General features: G+C 36.1%; 1 protein-coding gene across 1 annotated transcript in view; it reads left to right on the forward strand.

Annotated features, from left to right (window-relative positions):
* Positions 1-16,434: 16,434 nt before the first annotated feature.
* The window catches only part of LOC133322860 (band 7 protein AGAP004871), a 60,553-nt gene continuing 59,695 nt past the window's right edge, over positions 16,435-17,292 (forward strand). The window contains exon 1 of the mRNA XM_061531814.1: positions 16,435-16,531. Coding sequence (XP_061387798.1) covers positions 16,444-16,531 — 88 coding nt within the window. The 5' untranslated portion in view covers positions 16,435-16,443. The remainder of the gene's footprint in view (positions 16,532-17,292) is intronic.

Below are 17,292 nucleotides of genomic sequence, written 5' to 3' on the forward strand. Positions count from 1 at the left end.
TATTCCGACATATATCTAAGGTTCCGAACGATTATATGTATTTTAAATGTTCACCTCATTGTGGTCCATCGAAATACTGTCCGACGATATCAAGAAGTACTTAGAAGTTTACATTACACCCTATTATTTTTCATATGCTTGTATATATTCAATTTGAATATCGATTCATGTATAAAATTAATTTTATAAAATCATTTGTGTGTGTTCATTTATGTTGTTTATGGGTGGATACATATCTATATGAAGTATAGTTACCCTGAACAAATTTAAACAAAATTAAACATCAATCATGGCATCAGTAACAACATCAACAACCACCTACTAAATATGAAGTTATTGGCTGTTCTTGTTTTAATTAAAATAAATTTGTATATTTTTAGTATGCAAACAATACTTTACATCGATATACGGTTGTATATTTGTGGGTTTTGTTAACGTGCTAATAATAGTATTTAACAAACCATATGAAGTTATTGGTTCAGTGTATCATTTATCTGAAATCGCTCGAAAATTTATGTGCGAGCTATATCTATATGAGTTTTGCATTAAATACTAAATATCCATCCTTGCTTTCCTTTCCTTCGCGGTTTTCATCGTGTTACAGATTAATATTTATGAAAATATAATTTCATGGATTTATGGAAACAAATTAAAAACAACTTCAAACTAAAAATTTACGCATTTTCCCATTCACCTGGTTTCTATGCGGTTATATGCCGCTCTAACAAAAGCCATAATGGCATTCGGAAAGCCTTGTCTGCTGCCAGCATCAAGATTGCGTTTTAATGTTTTCCGGATTTAAATTTCCTCAAAATTGCTTTTTAAGTTGGCGATGGTGTTGTGTTGTCGGGATGAGAACAAAGTGAATGCAAATAGGAAACATTAAAATTATATTTGAAAAGAAAAAACAGGTTTGTATTTTCTATGGAAGAAATGCTAAGAAGGAATGTCTGAAACATGGCCGTAAAATTTTGCATGGAAATCACAAACACCCAGACTCACATGTTTATAATTTGTGTTCCTCTTTAGTTGCTATAATGTCTGGGTGGTTGTGTGTGTGTGGATAAATGTGAGCTTAACGTAGAACATATGCACTTCTGAAACTTCTTTGTTACCAACTTTCCGAAAGAGTTTGAATACACTCACATGCCCCCGCACTCGCTTTAAGGTTGTCACAAACAAACCTACCAACAAACCAGGCAACACATTTCCTTTTTTTTTTGTTTAAGTACACATAAGTATACATTAGTATCAACTAAGGACTTGACTCGGTATTTGTGTGTGTGTGTCGGTATGGATGTGTGTTTGCATTCAGTGAATGAGGTGAATTTGTTCGTGATGTGTAGTGTTCCAGGCAATTCAAGTGAATGGTAAAATGATGAAAATATTATTTCATTGAAAGAAATTTATTATTAGCATGAAACAGATCTTTGGGGCCGTGTAAATATATGTGGGGTTGGGTATGCAAACCTTAAAATATATATTATTCTTAAAAACTCCTAAACGTTGTTATTGTTGTCGGGTTTTTTGATAATATATTTATAATTAAGGATTACTAATTCTATGGCAGAATGTAAAAGAAATGAACAAAGGTTTTAATGCGAATTTAAAAGTCGTTTATCTGTAGACCCCCAGATCTGAAAATGTTATTATTAGAAAAAAAATCACCTTTTAATTTACTGAATATTGAAACTATTTTTCACACATCAGTACCTGAGGTATTTTTTTATTGGAAAAAATCAAACTTTAATACACTAAGGTATATATTAATAAAAAAACAAAACCTGTATAGAAACAAGTTAAAACGATCGATCAGTTCAGCCCAACTTATTAAATATTAAATAATTTTTGGTACGAACATCAACTATACAATGACAACTCAAAACCAGTGAGCGGAGCAGTATAGTCGGACGGGGCCGACCATACGATACCCTACACAACTACCACGGAACTCAAATTTTCTGCGGATGTATATTCCGAGCCTGGGCAATATTTCGTGATATTTGTACCCTCTTGCCGGTTAGAGGTAAACATCACATCTTCCTCACACTGACATATTTTCCGAATATTACGAGTATTCAGTACAGCTATTGTCCATATTCTCTTCACCGTGGTTTGTGTTGTGATGTTCGGCTTTCATTTAGGGTCTATAGATCGACTACAAAATAACACAAAATCTAAGTTTTCGGTCCATTTCATTCCAAAATTATTATCTGATAATCACCGAAAATTATAGGCGTTGACCATAACTGGAACCTCATGGAACATTTCAATGCGATCAGCGCTATAGTTCCGCTCTCTAAAGTAATAATGGGTTACTAAATAATACACGAATACGGAGATACCTGTAAATATTTATGTGTAACTCCCACATCCGGACACATACAACAATATAATTGGTATTAATTTAAAGGTCAACCACTCCTCATGGATATAATATAAACTTCTCGGATCCATGTACTTCAGGGGTAAATATATACGGTAAAGAATAAAAATTTTGTCATTTTTCACACAAAAGTCAGGGTCCATTTGCCCCGCTAAATATTGGCCGATCTTTATCAAAACAGTCATGCTTATTATTTGGCCTGATCCCTTTCTTCATGGAAAATTTCACGATGTTCGGGCCATTATTGCGGCCTCTGGAGCGACCGGAAAAACCGACAAAAATTTAGTATTTGGTCCATTTCATCCCCTAAATATTAATCGATCTTTCCCAAAAACAATAGGGGTCTTCATTGGCCAGAACCCATCCTACATGCAAAATTTCATAAAGATTGGTCCATAACTGTGGCCTCTATCGTGTTTACAAATTATAATGGACGGACGGACAGACACACATGTCTAGATCGACTCAGCTAGTCGAGATATGACGATCGGTATACTTAAAGGTGGGTCTAGGACCAATACTTCGCGCCGTTACAAACTTTTGGGGCTGCACAAAGCTATAATACCCTGACAACATAGTTGTGTAGGGTATAAAAAACAGTAAGGAAAGTAGAAGAGTTGGACGGGGCCGACTATATTATACCCTTCACCACAATGGGTATATTTAACAGATATACAGACCTCGGATCATTATTATGACATTGTATGAACTAAAATATATGATCCTTATCTAAATGTGAACCGACTTATATTATAGACATGTCATTATTTGTTACAATGGGACACACGTATGTAAATCGATTTCAAACAAACATCAATCGGACATCCGCTGGACTTTGTCTGTAATTCTACAAAACACAACTACGTTATTCTATGCACAAATATGAGGAGTTTAATGCACCATTCACTTAAAATCGGACGAAAATGTATATGGAAGCTATATCTACATATGAACCGATTTATATTAATTTCAGTACTTTTTGTTCCTATCCGCCATATATTGGATTTTTGGTGCACCATTTACATTAAAATCATTCTAGACTCAAATAAGTGAGCTTGTACCAAATATATATTGGGACTTTGGTGCGCCATTTACATAAAATCTGACAAAAATATATATGGGAGCTATATCTAAATATGGGCCGATTTTCTCGAAACTTGGCAGACATTACTCTAGGCTCAATTTTGTACGTTATGCCAAATTTCGTGCAAATCGAAATATATATAAGGACTTTGGTGCGCCATTTACATCAAATCGGACGAAGCTATATATAAGAGCTATATCTAAATATTGACCGATTTTAACGAAACTTGGCACGCATCTTTCTACACTGAATTAAGTGAGCTGTGCCAAATTTCTTGCAAATCGAAAGATATATAGGGACTTTGGTGCACCATTTACATAAAATCGGTCGAAACTATATATGGGAGCTATATCTACATCTGAACCGATTTTTCCCAATTTCAATAGGGTTCGTCCTTGGGCCAAATAAATGGGCTGTGCCACATTTCATCCAAATCGGATTATAAGTGCGACCTGTACTTTACACCAACAGACGGACGGACGGACATGCATAAATCGACTCAGAAAGTGATTCTATGCATATTCTCAAAAGGAACTATGTGTCTATCTCGTTTCCTTTTTTCTGTTACAAATATATGCACAAAGACATAATACTCTGTACCACAGTGTGGTGAAGGGTATAATTACAGTACAATTTGGTTAAAAGACGTGTTCCAAATCACCAAAAATACCGAATTTATGGGTCAATATAATAAATGTTTAGTATGGATATGTACTATGCAATAGGAACACAAAATACCAAATTTTACCCAATTCGGTTGAAACACCTGTCGAAAATCGACTAAATATTGGAGGTACCCCCCGTGTGGAGGCTACCCTGAAACATGGGTCAATATTATTGATACGAATATAACTTTAGATTTAAGTTAATTCCGTTAATTTAAGTATTTGAATTGTAACGTAAATTTCTACTACGCAGTTTATTTGAATAACTTCACAACAACAACTACTGTATAGATTTTTCTACATCCTTCCATTTCCTCTTTCATTGTCTATTTTTTTGTTGACGTAAAATTCTTGTTAAACGTCATCATTGATGATCGCTTAATTCCTCTTTCTTTGTTACCCCCTCACCTGTATATGTGTTATTGTTTACTCAATGTAAGTTTGTATGTGTTGTTGTTATTGTTTGCTCAATGTAAGTTTGTATTGTTTACTCAATCTAAGTTTGTATGTGTGTTTGTTGCATTGGTAGATTGTTCGTGATCTAGGTGTTACCAGATCGTCTAGAAACTTCTGTAGCGACAGGCAGGGCTCATATAAATAGAGGAAATGGAAAGACAGTTAGTCAGTTGTGAATCAGATCGCGAATTGAAACCGTCGAGTAAAGTAAAGTGCAAAGTAAAGTTGTGTGAATAAAGTCATTGTAATAATCGTAATCCGAAAGAACCCGCGTTTTATTTGGTACGAATTGTATCGGGAAATAAAACAACGTCTACACGGGATTAAGCAAAATCCAAGAACGTAACAATTGGTGTCGGAAGTGAGATTACGATAATACTACGATGAAGTTTAAGGATCTACGAGTGGAAGACTTGAAGAAGGAGCTAAATAAATTGGAATTGTCCTCTACTGGCAACAAGGCTGAGCTACAAAAACGCCTGTTGGATGAGTTCGAGCGCCGTGGTATGAACATCGATACATATGAGTTTGACAGTAAGGATGAAGTGGATTTATCGGAAATGGGCGAATCCAACGGTGGGGAAGTCTCGTCAGTAGCTGCCAGGGGTGACGATTTAAGAGAAATGCTGGCTAAAATGTTCGAAGAGAATTCCAGAATGTTAGCAGAAAACACGAGAAGAATGTTCGAAGAGAATGCCAGAAAGTTTGAGGAAAATTCCAGAAGGAGCGAAGAGAATTCCAGAAAGTTAGAAGAAAACACGAGACGAATGTTCGAAGAGAATTCCAGAAAGTTAGATGAACTCAAGGCAGAGAACTGTAGAATGAACGAGAAACTCGAGAACATTACAGAAGTTATTGGAAGGAGAGTGGAAACCGTGGAGGTCCAAATAAAAGAGTTGGATAAGAAAGTGCAGTCGGTTGACGAGAAATTTCTGGCCCACGACCACAGGTTTACGAATCTGGAAAAGAAAATGTCGGAACTGGAAATTAAAGGTGGTCCGGTGCGAGCTCCTGATAGCACACTAAAAATCAAACCTCCTGTATTCGACGGCTCTACGTCATTCAGTGTTTTCAAGTTACAGTTCGAGACAGTGGCTTCTAGAAATTCGTGGAACGACAGCGACAAAGCGGTTGCACTACTTCTGGCATTGAAGGGCAGTGCTGCTGATGTTATACAGAGTATTCCGGTCGCTTCTAGAAACAACTATGAAGATGTTATTGCTGCACTGGAACGTAAGTACGGAGGCGAACATAAACAAAACATCTACCTTATGTAATTAAGGGGAAGAGTACAGAGGGCAAACGAGACGTTACAAGATTTTGCAGCTGAGGTGGAACGTTTGGTGCTAATGACGTATCCAGGAGAGAATCACCCATTGCTGGACCGTATGAAAATCGAAACCTTTGTGAATGGCATACGTGACCCTGAGATTAAATGTGCAACATATGCGTCACCAAAAGCGTCGTTTGCCGAAACTGTGTCGTTTGCCCTTGCCCAAGAGACGGCAAGAATAATTGTTAAGCCCCAGACCCACAAGATTCGCCAACTGGAGACCGAAGGTTGCGAACCCAAATCTCTCGTTAACTCGATCAAGGACGCCATGAGGCAGGTAATAGAGTAAACAAAGTTAGTAGGGATGACTAAGCCCAGGGTTAGATGCTACAACTGTGATAAAGCAGGTCATATTGCGCGCGAATGCGCAATAGATGGTAGAAGAATGGCTCAACAGTCCACCAATGAGTCACCGTTAAACAGAATCGAGCACAGAGAAGGCGGAAAACACGGTAATGCTGATGCCCTGTCTCGTCGGTCATGCAAGGTAGAATGCAGGCATTGCTCAAAGGCTGAGAATAAGGAGAATATCGTTGATGTCCGACTATTGCAGTTTGAGTCGGGTGAAGATTGGTCGACGGAACAACGAAGAGATCCCATTCTGGGCAAAGTAATTTCGGCCATTGAAACGGGCAAGCGACCTAGTCGTAAAGAAATTACCTCCGAAAGCCCTCTTTTAAAATCCTATTGGGCCCAGTGGGACAGTCTACTTATAAAAGATGGCTGCCTATATCGCAAATGGGAAAGTGAGGACGGTAAATCTCACCGGAACTTGATCGTCGTCCCAGACGCCAAAATAAGAGATGTCTTGTCGGAGTTTCACGATGGGCCAAGTGGAGGACATCTTGGCATAGCAAAGACCGCTGAAAAGGTAAAGCAGAGATTCTACTGGGTCGGCTGTCAAAAATCCATTGCCGACTGGATCGCCAATTGTGAAAGGTGCATAAGAGCTAAAGGTCCAACACGGAAGAGTCGAGGCTACATGCAGCAGTATAATTCAGGAGCCCCTTTTGAAAGAATCGCAATGGATGTAGCTGGACCGTTCCCCACAAGCGACTCTGGGAACCGGTATGTCTTAGTGGTCATGGATTACTTCAGTAAATGGCCAGAGGTTTATGCTATCCCGAATCAAGAAGCCAGGACAATTGTGGATGTGTTCAGCAAAAATTGGATTTGTCGCTATGGTGTTCCATCTGAGGTTCATTCCGATCAAGGTAGGAATTTTGAATCAGCGATCTTCAAGGAAATGTGCGACTCCTACGGAATCAAGAAAACCAGAACGACGCCCCTACATCCGCAATCAGATGGCATGGTGGAAAGATTCAATCGCACCCTTGAAGAACATCTGCGGAAAGTGGTGGACAGCGGCCAACGAGACTGGGATGAGCATATTCCCAAGTTTCTACTGGCTTATAGATCGGCCATTCATGATTCCACATCCCGGACCCCAGCCAAAGTTCTGTTCGGAAATGAGTTAAAGCTACCTGGCGATTTGATATTCGGTGCCACCCCAAACGACGATGTGAACCAAGATGAAGACAGTCAGAACTCTTTTAGTAAAGTCCACGATGCAGTCCGACATCGAATAAAAATGGTTAGCAACCGCATGAAGGCAAGGTATGATCGAGCGGCAAATACCGATGGGTTTCAAGAAGGGCAACTGGTACTCTTGTTCAACCCACAACGAAAGAAAGGACTATGCCCCAAATTGCAAACGCACTGGGAAGGACCCTACAAGATCGTCGCGAAAATAAATGACGTCGTTTATCGCATCCAGAGGAGCGACAGTCCCAGGTCGAAGATGAAAGTTGTACATTTGGAGCGGCTGACCCCCTACGGAACGGGAACTGTGCCTATTCGGGACGAACAGGCTTAAGCGGGGGGCAATGTTACGAATATAACTTTAGATTTAAGTTAATTTAGATGAATTCCGTTAATTTAAGAATTTGAATTGTAACGTAAATTTCTACTAAGCAGTTTATTTGAATAACTTCACAACAACAACCACTGTATAGATTTTTCTACATCCTTCCATTTCCTCTTTCATTTTCTATTTTGTTATTGTCGTACAATTCTTGTTAAACGTCATTCCTCTTTCTTTGTTATTCCCTCGCCTGTATATGTGTTGTTGTTATTCCTCTTTCTTTGTTATTCCCTCGCCTGTATATGTGTTGTTGTTATTGTAAGTTTGTTTACTCAAGTTTGTTGTTGTTATTGTTCACTCAGTAAGTTTGTTGTTGTTATTGTTACTCAATGTGTTTGTTGCATTGGTAGATTGTTCGTGATCTAGGTGTTACCAGATCGTCTAGAAACTTCTGTAGCGACAGGCAGGGCTCATATAAATAGAGGGAATGGAAAGGCAGTGAGTCAGTTGTGAATCAGATCGCGAATTGAAACCGTCGAGTAAAGTAAAGTGCAAAGTAAAGTTGTGTGAATAAAATCATTGTAATAATCGTAATCCGAAAGAACCTGTGTTTTATTTGGTACGAATTGTATCGGGAAATAAAACAACGTCTACACGGGATTTAGTAAAACCCAAGAACGTAACAACATAATTGGTATTAATTTAAAGGTCAACCACTCCTCTTGGATATAATATAAACTTCTCGGGTCCATGTACTTCAGGAGTAAATATATACGGTAAAGAATAAAAATTTTGTCATTTTTCACACAAAAGTCAGGGTCCATTTGCCCCGCTAAATATTGGCCGATCTTTATCAAAACAGTCATGCTTTTTATTTGGCCTGATCCCTTTCTCCATGGAAAATTTCACGATGTTCGGGCCATTATTGCGGCCTCTGGAGCGACCGGAAAAACCGACAAAAATTTAGTATTTGGTCCATTTCATCCCCTAAATATTAATCGATCTTTCCCAAAAACAATAGGGGTCTTCATTGGCCAGAACCCATCCTACATGCAAAATTTCATGAAGATTGGTCCATAACTGTGGCCTGTATCGTGTTTACAAATTATAACAAATGCACAAAGCTATAATACCCTGACAACATAGTTGTGTAGGGTATAAAAAACAGTAAGGAAAGTAGAAGAGTTAGACGGGGCCGACTATATGATACCCTTCACCACAATGGGTATATTTAACAGATGCAACCTAACAGACCTCGGATCATTATTATGACATTGTATGAACTAAAATATATGATCCTTATCTAAATGTGAACCGACTTAGATCAATTCATAGACATGTCATTCGTTTGTTAAAATGGGACACAAGTATGTAAATCGATTTCAAACAAATATCAATCGGACATCCGTTGGACTTTGTCTGTAATTCTATAAAACACAACTACGTTATTCTATGCTCAAATTATGCAAAATTTTATGTCAATCTGACAAACATGAGGAGTTTAATGCACCATTCACTTAAAATCGGACAAAACTATATATGGAAGCTATATCCACATATGAACCCATTTATAATAATTTCAGTACTTTTTGTTCCTATCCGCCATATATTGGTTTTTTGGTGCACCATTTATATAAAATCTTTCTAGACTCAAATAAGTGAGCTTGTGCCAAATATATATTAGGACTTTGGTGCGCCATTTACCTAAAATCTGACGAAACTATACATGGGAGCTATATCTAAATATGGGCCGATTTTCTCGAAACTTGGCAGACATTACTCTAGGCTCAATTTTGTACGTTATGCCAAATTTCGTGCAAATCGAAATATATATAAGGACTTTGGTGCGCCATTTACATCAAATCGGACGAAGCTATATATAAGAGCTATATCTAAATATTGACCGATTTTAACGAAACTTGGCACGCATCTTTCTACACTGAATTAAGTGAGCTGTGCCAAATTTCTTGCAAATCGAAAGATATATAGGGACTTTGGTGCACCATTTACATAAAATCGGTCGAAACTATATATGGGAGCTATATCTAAATCTGGACCGATTTTCACGAAACTTAACACACATCATTCTAGGCTCAATTAAGTGAGCTGTGCCAAATTTCGTGCAAATCGAAAGATATATAGGGACTTTGGTGCGCCATTTACATAAAATCGGACAAAAATATATATGGGAGCTATATCTATATCTGAACCGATTTTCACGAAACTTGGCACACATCATTCTAGGCTTAATTTAGTACGCTGTGCCAAATTTTCGTCAAATCCAAAGATATATAGAGACTTTGGTGCACTATTTACATAAAATCGGACGAAAATATATATGGAAGCTATATCTACATCTGAACCGATTTTTCCCAATTTCAATAGGGTTCGTCCTTGGGCCAAATAAATGGGCTGTGCCACATTTCATCCAAATCGGATTATAAGTGCGACCTGTACTTTACACCAACAGACGGACGGACGGACGGACATGCATAAATCGACTCAGAAAGTGATTCTATGCATATTCTCAAAAGGAACTATGTGTCTATCTCGTTTCCTTTTTTCTGTTACAAATATATGCACAAAGACATAATACTCTGTACCACAGTGTGGTGAAGGGTATAATTACAGTACAATTTGGTTAAAAGACGTGTCCCAAATCACCAAAAATACCGAATTATATGGGTCTGAAAATATTAATAAATGTTTAGTATAAAGATGTACTACACAATAGGTACCGAAAATACAAAATTTTACCTAATTCGATTGAAACACATGTCGAAAATCGACTAAATACTGAATATTGGAGGTACCCCCGGGTGGAGGCTACCCTGAAACTTGGGTCAATATTAATAATATTTGGTACGGATATCTCAAAAACAAAACTAAATTACAACCAACTCTGTTGAAAATGCGGGTCCAAAAGTGTATAATTTTTTCTATATAGACCTTAGTACACTGATGTATTTTTTTCTATAGAAAAAAAAAATCAGACCTCTGTACACTGAGATAGATGTTTTTCTATTGAAAAAAGATCAGACCTTAGTACAAACCCTGCTACATAACACTGAAGTATTTTTTTATAGAACACGATTCAATTTACAAAATACCCAAAAATGGGTTACCTGTATATGGGGGCAATACCAAAACATGGACACCTATTGAAATTTTAAGTAGGAATATTTAACACTCAAAAATGTATAATTACAGAAAAAAATTTAAAACTGGTATTTAAAAGGTACCCCTGAATTTTGACCCAATACTAATAATATTTGCAAGGGAGATTGTCTTCTCAATGAAAATCTAAAATAACAATTTACAGTTAATTTCGTAGAAATTAGCCTTATAAAGTAGAACAATATTTACAGATATTTTTTAGTAGAGAATTTTTTACCCAATGATAGGGCACATTATTTGCCATTATGTCATATTTCGAATAACATATCACTTCACACGCAAAAAAAAATATTCTTAAAAAATTTACTCCAAATAATATAATTTTTTCTGCTCGAGCACTACTAATTATATGATCACCACTGTACTTACTTTGAAGAATGATTCTATGTAATTTTAAAATCCACTATTTGTAATTATTTTTCTGCCTATTAACTTTACAAGCAAAGAGCAGAGAAGAAGGAATTGTCCCCAATTTGAGCCTCTAATCAAATTACAACATAATTTGGCATGCCTATAATTAATTAATGGCAACTGGTGATTACAGGTTAATTGGTAGGCATTACCATGTTGAGTTACATTTTCTTCTTCTTCTTCAAATCTTGCTTTACAAAAACAGCAATGCAATACAACACACGTGGATAAACACAAACATATATATATATATTACAGGGCACACAACTGTTGAAACTTCTGAAGCTTTCAACAAAAAAGGATTTTTTTTATACTATAGAAAAGCTTTGGATAGTAGAAATTCACCAAAAAACCAACAAAACCATTCACATAATAACACAAAAAAGAGTTCCTGTTCAAATAGCCATGACATCCATTGAATGGAGTAAGAGTAACACGAGCCAAACACATACACACACACAAATAACCCCAACAGTAAAGAGAAACAACAGAGCAAGTCTAATACTCTTATTGTGTAATGAATTGAAAATCTGCAAAACAGAAAGAGACCATTATGAGGAAAAAGAGATTTACTAGGACCGGTTGCCAGCATTGACTCAATGCGACCTGCATGTGTCCGTATGCATGCAAATAGAGTAATAGAAACTCAAATAGAATCAGGTTGTGCTCACTATGTCAACATAACGGCAACAAAAGCAACTCAATTAACTTCATTGAGAACCAGTTTCAACGTACGTTCTACGTTCCATCGTTCTCCATATCAATTGAGGCGAACTGCTGTCGATGGATGCCATGCGGATTTATTTTGGTTGAACATTGACGTCTCCTTGCTGTGAGTCAAGTCAACAGTTGCGGTGAACTAGTCAAACAGTTTCAAACACGGCTGCATTCAGACTAAAGCCATTCAGTTTTTTAAAAGCGGTCGAACAGTTGCGGTTGAAGAGACACGTCAAACGGATAAAACGGATAAACGGCCAACTAACAGCGTTCATTCATATTGAAGCACGTATTTCTCAAAATAAAAAAAATAAAAAAACACAAAGCGGAGTAACAAAAAACACTTCGAGATAACAATACAGAGATGTTCAGACAGAAATGAACACACAGACACGTACACTACGCATACATTCGCAAAGCAAACTAACCACAACGGAAACGGAAATCGAATAAGAAATTTAAATTGAACAGCGCACACTTCAAATTGCATGGAAGTGTAGTTGATTTTGTGGCCAGTAGTTCTCATTGGCAAGCAACAAAAACAAAATGGAGATGCATAGCCTGTAGCTGAAAACTCTTCAATTACACGCTATTCAAAAAAAAAATTATTGCTGTTCGTGTAAATCGCAGGAAAAAAATACACTCATACACACACTCGCATAACATCCAACAATGTGCCAAAAATTAAATGTTTAATTTATGTGCCACAGACCCGTCAATTATTCACACAATTCAATGACACCAAATAGACCGCCTAACGAGTTGGGGAATAAATCAGGAAAAAAATAAAGCAAACATAATTACGGAAAATCATGCACAGTGGGTTGGAATGGAAAGAAATTTGAAAAAAAAAAATAATTTATTTAAATAATAATAATTATACAATGAAATACAATGTGAGAATTAATGATTTTAGACCCGTTACAGATTTAAATTAAAATATTTGTTAAAAAATATCAGATTGAGTAACAGGATAGTGCACACAGTGAAGGAGTAGGGAGGGAACTTGGTCCATACCACCACGTCGAATTAATGATTTTAGAACCGTTACCGATTTAAACAAATTCCGTTGTAAAATAGACATTTAAAAATTTTCCTTTCATCTGCTTGAGTAACAGGATAGTGTATACTATGAGGCAGTAGGGGACAATGCAGTAAAGTTATTAAATTGTATAAACTTTGGCATAAGGAAAGCTTAAAGTTCGGTAGCATAGTTAATAATGTTGGTTAACGATAAAGCCTTCGAAATACAAAATTTAAATGGCCAAGAAAGTCTTGAAACTTCTAACACCTTAACTCTGGCAGAAAGTTTATTATCTTCAAACATCAACCATTTCATATACTCACCATGAAATTGGACATACAAAATACAGGACCAGAGTCATGGCCAATTACTGTCAGGAGAAAAGGTATAGGAAGGTAACATCATACACCACCCTAAGCTGCACCATGTACCGATATTTGTCAAGAATGATTTTGAGAACAAAAAAAATATAATTACAGCCAAAATTTGTTTCTCACTAAGTACCCTAAATGTCAAACCACATTTATATCCGTTTGAAAATTCCGCTAAAATCTTCAAAATACTACAACTAGGAGGGTATAATTATATATTGGGAATGCCAAAACAAAAATGAAACCATAATGAATATTTTTAAAAAATCCGGAATAATTAACCTACCATCGAACTTTACTCGTACATGTCAAAGGAATACAAGATCTGTCATTCGGGCGCCATCTACATTAAATATGAACAAAATTGTATCTAAAGCTGATCCGATATAAAGGAAACTTAAATCACGTCATTCAAGACCTAATTATTTACAAGAACTCGAAAAATTGACAGCTATAATTAAATCATAATCGATTTGAAGCAATTTGGACAGGAGGATATAAGCGATCTTCTATGGATAGAATAGGTATTCTATGGGTAGGAAGGGTCGTCTATGGATAGTAGAGGTCTTCTATGTACGACAGAATTATTCAATTCGTAGAAGATATATTTTTTGGATAGAATATGTCCACCATCGATAGAAAATATTGTCGGTGTTAACGAGGTCATCTATGGATAGATGAGGTCTTCTATGGACAGAAGAGGTCTCCTATGGAAAGAAGAAGTCATAAATGGACAGATCATGTCTTCTATGGACAGAAGAGACCTAATACAGGGAAGCAATGACATACGAGGATAGAAAGGAATGGTCTTCTATGGGAAGAATGGGTCTCTATGGATAGAAGGGGTGTCTATGGATATAAGAGGTATTTTATATCTGGAAGAATACCTCTATAGGTGACAGATTTATTCTATAGTTAAGGGGTGTCTATGGATATAAGAGGTATTTTATATCCAGAAGAAGACCTCTATAGACGACAGATTTATTCAATTCAAAAGACAATGTATTCTGTGGATAGATGGTGTCTACTATCGAGAAGGGGTGTCTATGGATATAACAGGTATTTTATATCCGGAAGAATACCTCTATAGATGACAGATTTATTCTATAGTTAAGGGGTGTCTATGGATAGAAGAGGTATTTTATATCCAGAAGAAGACCTCTATAGACGACAGATTTATTCAATTCAAAAGACGATGTATTCTGTGGATAGATGATGTCTACTATCGAGATAAGATATTAACGAGGTCATCTATGGATAGCAGAGGGTTTCTATGGATAGAATTGGTCTTCTATGGACAGAGATATTCTATAGTTAAGGGGTGTCTATGGATATAAGAGGTATTTTATATCCAGAAGAAGACCTCTATAGACGACAGATTTATTCAATTCAAAAGACGATGTATTCTGTGGATAGATGGTGTCTACTATCGTAATAAGATATTAACGAGGTCACCTATGGATAGAAGAGGTTTTCTATGGATAGAATTGGTCTTCTATGGACAGAGATATTCTATAGTTAAGGGGTGTCTATGGATAGAAGAGGTATTTTATTTCCAGAAGAAGACCTCTATAGACGACAGATTTATTCAATTCAAAAGACGATGTATTCTGTGGATAGATGGTGTCTACTATCGAGATAAGATATTAACGAGGTCATCTATGGATAAAAGAGGTTTTCTATGGATAGAATTGGTCTTCTATGGACAGAGACATTCTATAGTTAAGGGGTGTCTATGGATAGAAGAGGTATTTTATTTCCAGAAGAAGACCTCTATAGACGACAGATTTATTCAATTCAAAAGACGAAGTATTCTGTGGATAGATGTTGTCTACTATCGATATAAGATATTGTCTGAATTAACGAGGTCATCTATGGATAGAAGAGGTTTTCTATTGATAGAATTGGTCTTCTATGGACAGAGATATTCTATAATTAGGTCTTCTATGGACAGCAGACTTCTTCCAGTTATAGAAGAGGTATTCTAAGGATACAAGAAATTTTAAATCTATAGATGGCATCATTTATGGGAAAAGTGGTCTATAGACCAAATTAAATAGGTGATTTAAATTAACGTGGCTCACTCAGGATCTTTGTTGGGTATTTAGTGCACCATTTAGATTAAATTATTCAAAAATATATTTATGGGAGCTATATGATAATCTGAATAGATTTCAACAAACCATTATATGGGAACAATATATAAATTGGAATCGATTTAGAGTATACCTGACACCTCATTCCATCTATTCAGACATGTTTAAAATAACTCAGAAAGTGATTCCTAAGTCTATCCTCAAAAGTAACGATGGGTCTATTTTATTTCCTTCTCCATGTTACAAAAATCCGCAAATACACAATATCCTGTGCCACCGTTTGAAGGCCAGTATTATGTTCCAAAAAAAGTGTTTCATTTATAAGTAAAATAATTCCAGCTCAATGGTCTAGCTAATGTCTCCAATGTGTAATTTAGAATTAAATTGGACAAAGGAAACCACCTAAATAGCAACAATAACAACAACAAAAATTAAAACATCCGTCCAAAGATTTTAGATAGGGCAGTGAACCAATACAAGTGTACAAACAACAACCGACCAAAGTGATAATCGTTAAAAACACAAACCAATAAGAAGAAGAAATAAAATTACATCAACTACAGATAACTAGAAAATAGAAAAGCAAAAAAAAACATCGAAAAAAAACAAATACCGACCGCCATCATTATTTCCCATTGATTCAAGTGATTTAGTGTTGTTTGCCATTTCACAGCAGGAATTCAACGATTGGGTGATTCGTTTTTTATTTTGGATTTTTGGCACAATACCGTTAACATTGTCAGCCTCATCCCCACCACCACCACCACTACAACGATAAAGTGTTGCTTTGTTTCATGGTCTATTGATCCTGTTTAGGCCACACACTCATACATACACTACCAACAAGATGCAAACATCGATGACAGTGATGTCGACAACATCCGGCACGAAACCACTGTCCATTGTGGATCAAAGAAGAGCGACAATTGTGCCCATAAATCCACCAAGTAAGCCTTACACTACTCTCAATATGTGAATGTGTACGTATTTGTGTGTGTGTGCAGTGGCCTTTGTTATGTTGGCCTCCTTTTTGTTTGTGCACGGTGTTTTTCTCCCGTCAAATTTTGTTTCGAATTTCCCCCCCTTTCTTTTACGTGTTTCATTGCTCGACCCACCAACCGTTTGACATTACAAAATTTGTTTTGTGGTGCGGTTGTTGTTGGTGGCTCGTTTGTTTAATGGCAAAATATTTGCTCATCTGTTTTGTTGATATTTTTTCCTGTGTGTGTTACATTTACATTTTCTCAATGTTTTTTTTCTATGTGTTGTTTTTGTTTTTCTTTTTTAATTAAAAATATTTTCCATGCCGCAACAATTTGGTCACAATCTATATATCTATACATATATAAATAAGCGCTATATATGTATATATATTATTCATATATATATATATATATTAATGTGTATTTGTAATATGACAAATTAATTTCCAGGAATTCAATACAATATCAATATTTGGTTAGTATGAATTTTATATTTTATATTCGACAAACAAAAATATTATTATAAATTAAAATACGACCTTATATAGATACGAGAATGTTCCTATAGATATGAGAGGAATTCCATAGATAGAAGACTTCTTTGGATATAATAAGAGGTCATAAGAGGTTTCAATACATAGAAAATAAAGGTTTTAATAAAGAAAATAAAGGTTTTAAATACAGAATAGGATTCCTATGAATATTCTTTGGGGAGAAAATACATT

The sequence above is a fragment of the Musca vetustissima genome, unplaced genomic scaffold (assembly GCF_032173495.1).
Source record: "Musca vetustissima isolate MV318-11 ecotype Yass unplaced genomic scaffold, APGP_CSIRO_Mvet_v1 utg65288, whole genome shotgun sequence".
Classification (NCBI taxonomy): domain Eukaryota; kingdom Metazoa; phylum Arthropoda; class Insecta; order Diptera; family Muscidae; genus Musca; species Musca vetustissima.